The following is an 11,229-nucleotide window of genomic DNA, read 5'->3' on the forward strand; positions in this document are numbered from 1 at the left end:
ATCAATGTACGTACACGTGTCGTGAACCACTTTTTAAACGAACTTGAAGCCTCGTTGGGGCATGCCATGGCCTTGTAGCCGTTCTTTTGAATAATGGCCCCCATGGCGCATGACTCCGGAACAGTTGTGATGCTTCTGCACGGTCCAGGACGGCCTCAATTGTCTTAGCTCGTGAAGCAATGCCTCGTGTATCTCTCTTTCTCCTTGCCCAGGTTCCCCCAGTAGGTTTGGCACGTTTAAACGCGACATTCTTCTTTTAATTAATCCGCTAATAGAATAATAACGCACTAGTTAGGTTTAGGTGGGTATTCTGTCAATTGGACAGCCTGGCTAGATATCGTCATGAAGAAGCTATAGAGAAGGCATTTTCATCTTTACCACGCAATCTACATGACACATATGATCGCATGATTAAAAGCATACCGAAGGAGTTGAAAATGATGCGATCCGCCTCCTTCATCTTCTAGTGCACGTTAGGCGACCACTGAAGCTGGCCGAGGCTAAGAAAAAAATAGCGACGCGGATCTCAAATGCGTCGAGAGGGATTTATATCAAGCGTCTATCATTTTGCATGGCATATATGTTATGTTAATGTCCAGGTTTGGTGGCATTCGCTCACGCCACCGATAAAGAGTGAAACCTTGGTCACTTTTCGGTCAAAGAGTACCTTTTCGAGGAGAATCGATTCAGTTCCACGACTCCTAGTATTTGCATCACCAGGACATGCTTAATTCATTTTACAGGTGTAAATGGTAAAGATCAAGAAAATAAGCGGAAGCTCCCGATGGCAGAACATGCGGGAGAGATCTGTATGGGCCATGCTGCACTGGCTCAGGCTTCCGAAGATGCAGTTCAAGTGACAGTGAAGATTTCGGAAAAGCAACAGACTTTTTAACGATGGACTCGACTGTATGCGGCACTGCAGATATGATTTGGAAAAGTTGGACCTGGTCTTGCGCAAAGATACAGGCTCTAATATGCATGTTTGAATGGGCTTTTCGCATTTGCACGAGAATCTTATCAACAAGGAAGCAGACGTCAACGCGCAGGGCGGCGAATATGGCAATGCTCTACGGGCCTCCTCATCGAATGGTCATCAAGATCTCATCAAGCTGCTATTGGACATGGGAGAGGATGTCAACGCCCAGGGAGGCCGCTACAGCAGTAATACAGTCAATAGCGAAAACGACTTCTATCCTCCTGATCGCCTTTTTTTTCTCGGGATCCACTGCCAAAGCCCATTACTGATTACCATACTGTTACAGACCATGATCATCCGATAAGCAAATGCTCACATTAGTAAAACTTAGGGATAGTTACAGAGATATGCGCTCTTATACATCTGTCATTTACCCCTAAAAGGTGTCCGCTACCCTTCGAGGTCGATCCTCGGGGGCATTGGTTGGTTTTTCCCTAAGCTATTCAACCCGACCCGCATTTCGTCAGAGCGTGTAGTTATTGTGCGTCCCTATCTTCAATATTTTTCTATACATTCAGCCACTTGTGTAAATAGATATGGCTTAGATTTAAAATGAATATAATGACTGAATCCAAAAGATTATCGGTCACAAAAAGCCCCTCAATCATCCTATTGAGCTACGTGTTTGTTTCACGGTCATATCAAGGCCTTTGAGAGATACCCACAAAATTGCTTAGGTTCTCGACCAATGGAAATACAATCTTTTGATATACGTCATCCTGAATTCTCTCATCTTCGAGCGTATAGCCGGTCTTCCAGTGCCAAAACAAGCATTGTTCCACGACATCACAATATATAGGACCGCTCTGCGAGTAAACATACTGTAGCAGACGAGAAGCTGTCTTAAGATTTGCATCCGCCTCATTGTCGTCGTAGTCCTCTGCTATACAGAGTGACTCGAGAGATTGGCAAAGGGAGAGCTCAATGAGAACTAGTCCGAGAGGAAAGAGAACTTTGTTTCTAATCAGTCCTGAAGTGGCTGCTTCGTGACACATTTTTGACGTTTTCTTTGCGCTAGAAATACTCAGAACTAATGTTGGGTGACCTATGCTGCTCGTCAGGTTTCGCATGAAAATTATATCGCGGGCCCGCCAGGTGGGTTTCAGCCAGTTTCCGTGTAGCTCCAAAACGCTGTATGCGAGATTGACGGCCAGGCTGAGACGGTCTTTCTGGCTGAAAAAAATGGAACCATTCATCTGAGCTTGGAGAACAGTTGAAGATGATTGGAGAAGTTCTGTCAGCGATTGAGCCGTGCCGCATTCAGCAATTTTCCGCAGATGGTACATATAGTGCCATTGACAACCATCAGCGACGCAGCCCAAAAATTCCTTTTTGGTAAGTTCGGTTTCTTTGGTCACAATTTTGGATAACGTTAGGCACATGTCTGAAATTAAAGACAGGGGGAGTGATCTTTCAGAAAAGACAGACGCGCAATCGTCTTTTAGGGCGAATGAACCCTTTGCATTTTTACTTCTGTCTCCAGGATAGACTGTAACTTGCTGAACAGTAGCCTGCTTGTCTTCAGGTACCTTCGGTTCTGAAGGGAAGTCATCGGACTCGGCCTCTATTTCGTGTGCGTTGGCCAAGATCCCCGCATATTTGGCAGCCTGAGGGGAGCCAACAACCATTCTAAACCGAGGAGTGAGTGAGCTTTTGCTACTGGTATTGGTCTCAGAGGAAGATTTGTCAAGGATGAAATAGATCGTGTGCTGATCACGGCAAGAGCATGCCCAATAATTGCCCTTGATGATAGCATTGTGTAGGCTCTTTGCATGTTTTCGATTTTGTCTGAGTCGCTGCAGGGGTCGCTTTGATATTCGTTGCTTTTTAACCGCACACCGATACTCAGATTGTTCAATCAGCTTAGCGAGTTGTTCATTGGCGGTGTTTATTTCCTTGAAGATTCTCTCGTAGATGTTTTTGGAGAATATGTCTTTAAACTTCCTGACTTCCCGGTTAAAGGTGCTTGAATCCTCCCATGCCTTCTAAATATCAAAAAATGGTAGATTAGGTAATGCTCAGAGAGATGTGATACAACAGACATACCGCCACTGGTTTCTTGTCCCAACCCAGCCTTCGAGACAGATCTTTCAGAAGGAATGAAAGCTGGTTCATATTCCTTAGGAATGGCATATAGCTTCTTCCGAGTTTTCTTTGCAGAAGAGATTGCACGCTTGGTTTTTCCCAAAGAGCCTTCAACTCGTCGTCTCCCAAACTGTCAACACCATCTTCATATTCAATCACACTCTCCAGAGATCGTTCCAAGGTATTGATGAAAATTGTCTGCTGAGATCCAAGATTTGTGGCATAGTAGTCTAATTTTCCTCGGTACCGCTTTGTTCGAAAGTCACCGAGTGTCTCTATGCCTTGAACGTAACCGTCCAGCTGGTTGATTAACAGCGGTAAGATCGCAAGGGCAAGACCGGCAGCCTCGAATCCTGACATTTCAGAGATACGAAATACGTCAAGTAGAATGTCCGAGCTCTTATAAGAACTATATGCTTTTGTTAAACGAGAGGAGATGAAAAGAGGTGAAGGATTTCAAATATGATGCACTTCATTCGCAACCCCGCGTACCCCGCTTGAACACAAGTCACTTTTATTACAGTGGCTTCTATCATTCCGCTTCCACCACTTTTGACCTGTCAAAATTCCTAGATTCAAAACCCTCCTTCGGCAAAATGACAACCTCCATAGCATCTATCGTACAAGCTTGTCTCCAACAACTTGATCATATCATTACCTCGCGGGGGCTTGAGAAGTTCCAGTCAGAGGTACTTCCTGGATTGTGGCCCGATGAGCTGGGTCGCTTGCGTGTTTGGACAGCGAATATTGGGGCGCACCAGACAGGCCAGGCATCACTAGATTATCGATTGCGCGACGCGTCTCATCTGAAGGCCCAAACATTGCGAGTCCTCGGTCGGCTTCAAAGAACTGTTCAAGATCTCGAATCTCTTTTACGGGGGACCTACCTTCAAGAAGGCTATTCGAGTGACTCAGATGACGACGACGATGAAGGTTCAACCGAGGTTCAAAAAATATACTATTCGCTGCGAGACACAATCAATAATCTCTTCACTAATTCCATGTCGATACTGTCACCAGCACATCATGATATAATAATTGGAATCAAGAGGTCGGATGCGGCCTCTTTTGAACCATTTGACCGACAGCATGTGGGAAATAAGTTTCCCCTCTTGGATGCTACTATTCAATGTCGTCTTGGTCTCGCGATATCACAGCGTCGGGCAACTCTACGATACCGCGAACGCCACCACCTCAAGCTTGCACAGGGATTGAATCGGATCATCAAGGTGAATGATATGGAAAAAAGCAATTTGTGGATGTTATCGGAGAAAATCGCCACGGAGGATGTACCAATTGATCTTCAATCAACTTTCTCACAGATTTCTTACGCCAAGACAGTAATGAAGGGCGGGAAAGGCATGATAGTTCCACCTCCTCCGGGAAATTCCCTGAAAGGCGATCCTTTTGAATGCCCTTATTGCTTTCTAATTCTCAACAATGTCGATGACTGGCTGTCATGGGAACAGCATGTCTTCGATGACCTTATGCCGTATATATGTGTTTTCGCCGAGTGCAAAACCCCTCACCGGCTTTTTGGAAGTCGTCATGAATGGTACACTCATCTAAAAGCTCAGCATGAAATACCTGACGATCTGGATATCTTGATAGACTGTCCTCTATGCCGCCTATCCCTGAACTGCGGAAAGATGCTCGAACAACACCTTGGGCATCATCTTGAAGAGCTTGCGCTTTTCGCTTTGCCACAGCCTAGATCAAATCAAATTTCAAACTCTTACACATCTGGAATATTGGAAGAAAACGCCACCCGTGGAGAACCGCAGTCAGAAGCTATGCCGGAAACAAGAGAAACAACACACAAAAACTTCAATAAAAATCTCGTTCTGTCTGAGCCATCCCATGTTGATCTCAAGGAGCCTCTGCATTTCCGCGATATGCAATACGATAAAAAATTAGCAATTGAAAGTTTTGAGACTCATGTTAACTACTGTCAAGTGTGCACCTCCACCCTTGAAAAAGAAGCCAACGGTCTATGTGAGTGCGGCTACCTTCTTGTCGTTGACGCGATGAGATATCCATATAGCAAAGATGGAAGCCATTCCTCGCTCTTGGACAAAATGAGAGGTACCCTTATGCCAGTGGAGTTGCCTCGCGAAGACAAACCCATGAAAATGAAATCGAAAGCTGAACCATTACAACAACGCCCACAGATCCGAACCAAGCAAGTCAGGGGAAAATCTCAAAAGCGTCGTCACTGTCGGAGGTGTGGGCACCTCTTCAACGGCTGTCATCGATGTCAAAAAAAAAAGGTTTCGGGCGAGTGGTGCCATGCGTGTCTTGATATCGTAAGCCCTCAAGCAATCAAACCACTGCCTCAGGCGTCTCAACGTAAGCGCCCTGGCAAAATGGCATTTAAAGACAACCCTCGTGATACAAAGCAGACTCATCATGACTACATGTATACGGTTGCTTTGAAAGAGAAGGGCGATGCCGAGTTCTGTTCGCCATGTTATAATTTTAATTCACTGAGCCTAGATCCGCCAAGATGGGGTGCTGAGGCTATTTATAAAGAATTCGGGTCTTTTGGGGAGGGAACAACGAAAAAAGCAGCAAAACACTCTGCTTCAAGGACACTCTGGCTGCAGATGACAGGAAGTTCGATGATTTAGCATGACATACTTGTCTGATATAAATACGAGGGCCTAATAAGTGTTAGCGAATGTAAGAAAGTACCTAGGCGCACTGAACAAAAATAGCCGTTGGTGATAAGTAACATCGAGATAGTCGTACATGCGGACGAAATTAAGAGAAAAGCCGCTCGCGAAGGCGTGCATGGGCACATACACCCAGTGCGCGAGTTTTGATGTGACCGGAGGCGAGATGGACTGAGCAGCTAGCCAGGGTTGCGAGTTCTAGAATAGAGTCAGTCCTTCAAAGTGAGGGCTCACATAAGACCCCGGTTAAAGCTCTCTACCAATGAAAGACTCGGGTTCAGGTTTCAGACCTTGTCCACCAACTGCACTCGGAATCGTTGTTTTGGATCATGGTGCAACAGGGACGCAGTCACCAGTCCGGCCATACCTGTTCCTACCACGGCATCATGGCGTGTCTTTCTATTTGGCATTTCTACCGCGATTATATGGCCAGGGGGGGTCTGGAGAGGGGGGTTTGAGAGAATCTGGGAGAAATCTGATGTTGTAGCTGGACTTGCGCGACCCTCCACACTTAGCTTTTGACGACCCTACAGGGTATGTCACAGGGAAGGCGTTTAAGCTTTGCCAAACGATGGCTACAAACATCAATCAACTTTGAAGAAGGCTGTTACGGCCGGCTAGGGTGCTGTCAAGCCATTATCAACCACGCGAGTCTTTTGTTCACGAATCGGGATCATCTTGAGTTGGAGATGCCCAGTCTTCCACTTTCCCGCGCTCCTATGTGGCCAAAAAAAAAACCAGAAAAAAAAAAGAAAAGACAAGCACGCGAATTCAGCTAATTGTACATTTTCCTAAATCATCTGATACCCAATAGTGGATGTTTCCCTTCTTCGTTGAGGTAGATTAATCAGGCTCGTCTTCGTTACCACGGTAGGCACACGGTAGGTTTATCGCGATGACGAGCCCTCTGAGTGGTCACAAAAATGCTTCGGAATCCACTTCCCCTGCCATTAGAAGAAACGACACTAGTAATAAGAAGGCGGGGAATAGGAGAGATCCTTTCCGCGGCAACAAAACGCAGATGCCTGGCGCTGCCACATGCGCCGACCGAAATTTGCCTCCAGTGGCTTCAACTGCTATGAATAACGTGGGGTTGATCCGCCACCTGCGCGTTTTCCAAATCAAGATGACTTACGTATCTCCCGGTGAGATCGACCGGGAGACAATTGACCCCATGTTAAACATTCACCATCCGCCGCAAGTTGCTTCAAGTAAGGATGAGGAAGTTCTTAATATCGAGTAAGCCTAGCATAGTATTCCACTAAAGTATTCTACTATATATGTATTAAATAAAGTATCTAACTTGATCAAGGGTCCTATCTACTACTAGATATAAGATATAAAATATCACACCATATAATATACTTCTTTAACTCTAAATAATAATTTAGCTAATAGTATTATCTCCCTAAGGGAACCCAACATATATCTAGTTACTTATATAGTATTAGTTTAGGGAAGTATGGAATCTAGGCTGGGTATTAAAGAAATATTTATCCTCTACCATAATAAGTCAGATCACTTCCCCATACTAGAATAAATCTTAGATGAGTATATAGGAAAAGCTTCATCTAGCTCATATTAATAACGGGCATTATATAGTGGAAATTATATATCTCCCCCTTCTGAAAAGATATATTAGGAGACCTCACTAGCAAGATCAGATAAATTCATGCCAGATATCAGATGTAATGATACTAATTGTGCGTTAAAGTATCTACGTTTATTATAAAATACCGGTTAAACAGATCGTGTGGCTAAATCGACGAATATAATACCTAATTACTGCATATACTTAGAAATAGATTCTACCCTTCTATCTATTATAAGGTCTTAGCCAGTTTCAGGGTTAAGAAACGGGACTTACTCGGCCTTGTAATACACACGACTAATAATAATCTTCAGCACACTCTGAAGGATAGAAAAGCCAGCATTTAAAGCAATCGGTCCCATGAAGAGCTAAGTCCATGTTCTATAGGCTCAGAGCGTCTCTTAGCTTATTCTGAGAGGCGACAGACGGCCGACGAAATGTAATTCTCTACCATGATATGCTTAGAATTTCAGTAAATTTCAGAAGCAGCAAATATAGTAAACCGACGATGCTGAACCCAGGCAAGCAGCGGGAAGTCCATTGAAGAACCATAGTGGCGCCGATTGATTTTTTGGGAAAACGATATACCTGTGCCTTGCGAGGTTCGGAGACTTGAGCAAGTCGAGGAGATAGTATGGGAAATGCAGACAAACAGCTTGACCGGACTAATAAAACACTGATAATGGGATCTACTCACAGAAGTAAAGTTGCTTGAAAAACAAAATAATTCCGGCTTACCATATGAAAGTATTACGATTTTTTGGAATTCTCCAGATCCTCAGTCTATGGCTGTCTGAACACGATGCCCTTGATACATTTTTCCCTAGCCAGCTGGTGGCAGCTATCTTACTGTTCTTGTGAAGGATTGGAGGTACACCTACCCTCAGGATTAGAATTTCTAATCAAGGACATATTAAAATAAGTATGGTAAACTGAGAGTTTGATAATTCTCATATGAAGGGTTTAGTTTAGATTGTCTACGGGTGCTCGAATGACTCCCTCAACGCGCAGCCTCTTCATGTCCGCGTGGCGTGGAGCATTGGGCTTCATGTTACGTCTCCTGGATATCGAGGGAAAAAAATCATTCAATAAAAAAACACAACAAGGGGCATAGAATATTAATGACCTATTTTGGCCACGTCATGGTTGACGTCACGTATATTGTATAACCTTGCTGGCGATTCCATTTATCATTTCCCGCTTGACCTTCGCAGGCGAATATTCTTACTATGTAAGGCAGCTTAGAACATTTGCCACACAGTTTGATTATGATTCTCTTGCGAACTTGAATCATAGCCGTCTCATCAACTGTAACCCGCCACACCGATCGATGCACTTATGGAAGAAGGAGTCGCTCACAACGTACACAAGAGCCCCACCCGCTTCCTTACTCCCTGCATACGCGAAAGAGGGCCATCGCCCTCTTTTGGATCCTCTTTGTCATTGATACCTTGGCTCAACCTTTGGTTCTTTACTGGACGCTATGGTATGCTACTGATCTCTCGCACAACCTGGGTATGTTGATTATGGATCAATAAAAGAAGACTAATGGAGAATATATACGTTATTCATATCGCTGATCTGGGGCTTTGAGTAGTATTCTCTATTGTTACCGCATGCCTAGGAGGAATCTCTGTGTTTGAATATTTCTATCGATTCTACAAATTGTTCCGCAAACGCGCTCGTGCACGGCCATTGAATGCCCAGAAATCATGGGTAACCTTCTTCAAAGATGAGAATTTCTGGGCGATGACTAATGGTTTCTCTCAGTTGGACTTTTTCCAGATCAATATCACAATAGTGTGGCTGATTTTGGCTGTCGAACTTATTGTGTGAGTCCGGAGTTTTACCCTTTGCTAAAACTTCAGTAACGTACTGGGCTCACAATTTACAGTGGAACGGTATCTCAGGAGCCACATGGTTAGATCAAATTAATTTCAGTTTATATCTCCACGCCTCATACTGATATTCAAACCTAATAGTGCGTCTTGTGGCAATGGTTCTCCCTACAGTGATGTTTTACTTTGGTGCAGTCCACTTAACTCTCGACATCCTCCGCATCTGTGGCCTCAAGGCTCCATTTCGAATCTCTTCCACTCCCAAAGGCTCCGCTATACCGGCCGCACTATATGTGCTCATCGAAGATGTGGTGACGGTGGACGGAGGAGGCGGCCAGAAGTACCGATATGCGCTTCGGACCAGATACCTGTCGAGTCCCTATTTTAGACGCATGCTCCTCGAATTGAACTTTTTTTGGAGTGGAGGATCCATACTATTTGCGGCTGCCATTACTACCGTCATTTTCACCGTTTCGGAACCTGTTGCTTATACAGTGAGTTTCTACAGGTTGATCTAAAATGGATCCGAGAACCAGACTGACGTTACCTTCATAGCTGGGCTGGTCCCTTCCGTTTTTATGGGTCAGTATTTGGACTTTGATCACAATTCCTTGGGTTCAAAGTGACCTCCTCCGTGAGAAACAGACCTGGGAAGAAAACCGTGGGCTGGGTGGCATTCGGTTCACTGATGATATCACTGCGCCAGCTGCTCGAACCAGTTTCGAATTAAAAAGAATGTTGACCCCATATTCAACCTCGTAGTCACGGGAAGAAACAGTATCTCCAAAGAAAACTGCTTCCTTTGGCTCTTCCCATGAACTGGAATATAGCATACTTTTTGGCAGAAATCGTCTTCATTTTCGTCGTTCTTTTGTACTTCCTGGCTCAAAAGCTTAACCCGGGGAAAATAATATCCCATGTGCTCTCTCGTGATTACACCTTATATCCCTGGCTCCTGATTAGCTACCAGGATCAGGAAAGTAACCGAACCCCAACCCTCAGACCCAGCCTCTCCATCAAGAGCTATGTGGCTTATGATTAGCGAATTCCAGATTATATGGATATTTAAGAAATGGGGGATAGGCCTGCTCTGCACGTTGTGCGAACCAATTAGAAAGTATATTTGTATAATGCATATGAATTTCTGTTGGCCTTTGGCTTTTTTGGGATTTAAACGTGGAAGTTTCTTTTCTTTCAGGTATAGTGGCCTATTACGATGAAATGGGTTTTTTGTTGATCATCGTCTACTTAATCTAGCAGCCACGGAACCTTTCAGATAGCCCCGATCTTCAGACCAGGCATTTATATTCTCAATCTTTAGTATTAGTAGATCAAGAAGGTTGTCACTTAGGGGTACCTGGATGTTACATAAGTAAGTCATTGAATGAGGAGCTGCAATTTCAAAGTCCCATATGTGGGTACGCCAAATTGGCCTCGCATTTTGCGAAACTATTTGCGACGTATACTCGTCAGTGAAGGTGTGGATATTATCACTGTTGATGAATAAAGTCATTGGCCTCAAAGATGACTGATAATGAAAAGTTGACAAAGAAGATGCTCTAATGAATAGATAATGCGCAATAGCAAGCTTAGGACGACTCCTGTGATAGGCGTTTGATACCAAACAATGACAAAATGAATAACGTTCGACCTTTTCATGAGCCTTATTACGCTCACCGTGTCCCCTCAAAAATTGGATTTATGCAATGTTAATAAATTTACATGACTTAATTTTTTTCCCAGGATTTTTGATCAATTGCAAAATTAGTTTTCCTTGTGACTCATTTTGCTCACTATGGGCTACCTTCAAGCGCCAGGCAGAAGTTGAAAGATGCTGTGGCGACCTGCATCATCAGGCGCCAACATACCCTCTTTTTTCACCATGACAACTAGTTGTCTCCATCCTTTTTTCCTCATTCTGATATTGTAGTTAAAACCCAATGGAATCTGGAGTTGAATTTACTGTAGCCCGTACACGCCGCACTAGATCGTTCACTACACGGGGCGAGAAAAAGTAATCCGCGTTTAGTAGATCCTCACAGCATTGGTCGGTGATGAATA

The 11,229-nt window shown here is 44.2% G+C and overlaps 4 protein-coding genes across 4 annotated transcripts; 3 read left to right on the forward strand and 1 right to left on the reverse strand.

Annotated features, from left to right (window-relative positions):
• Positions 1-1,620: 1,620 nt before the first annotated feature.
• N7520_002374 (uncharacterized protein) lies at positions 1,621-3,424 on the reverse strand (the record flags this gene model as incomplete). The annotated part of the gene is made up of 2 exons (XM_057136309.1): positions 1,621-2,964; positions 3,026-3,424. The coding sequence occupies 2 exons, from the start codon at positions 3,422-3,424 to the stop codon at positions 1,621-1,623; spliced, it is 1,743 nt and encodes a 580-aa protein (XP_056998995.1).
• Positions 3,425-3,660: 236 nt separating this feature from the next.
• Positions 3,661-5,146, forward strand: N7520_002375 (uncharacterized protein; the record flags this gene model as incomplete). Its single annotated transcript, XM_057136310.1, has 2 exons — positions 3,661-5,059; positions 5,109-5,146. The coding sequence occupies 2 exons, from the start codon at positions 3,661-3,663 to the stop codon at positions 5,144-5,146; spliced, it is 1,437 nt and encodes a 478-aa protein (XP_056998996.1).
• A 1,488-nt stretch (positions 5,147-6,634) lies between these two features.
• N7520_002376 (uncharacterized protein) lies at positions 6,635-6,982 on the forward strand (the record flags this gene model as incomplete). Its single annotated transcript, XM_057136311.1, has 1 exon — positions 6,635-6,982. One exon carries the CDS (start codon positions 6,635-6,637, stop codon positions 6,980-6,982), a length of 348 nt encoding a protein of 115 aa, XP_056998997.1.
• A 1,646-nt stretch (positions 6,983-8,628) lies between these two features.
• N7520_002377 (uncharacterized protein) lies at positions 8,629-9,930 on the forward strand (the record flags this gene model as incomplete). Its single annotated transcript, XM_057136312.1, has 5 exons — positions 8,629-8,845; positions 8,928-9,160; positions 9,241-9,250; positions 9,313-9,662; positions 9,724-9,930. Coding segments are annotated over 5 exons (1,017 nt in total), but the record flags the coding sequence as incomplete, so codon positions are not given.
• Positions 9,931-11,229: the final 1,299 nt, after the last annotated feature.

This window comes from Penicillium odoratum, assembly GCF_028828045.1.
Source record: "Penicillium odoratum strain IBT 22623 chromosome Unknown utg000002l_segment0_segment0, whole genome shotgun sequence".
Classification (NCBI taxonomy): domain Eukaryota; kingdom Fungi; phylum Ascomycota; class Eurotiomycetes; order Eurotiales; family Aspergillaceae; genus Penicillium; species Penicillium odoratum.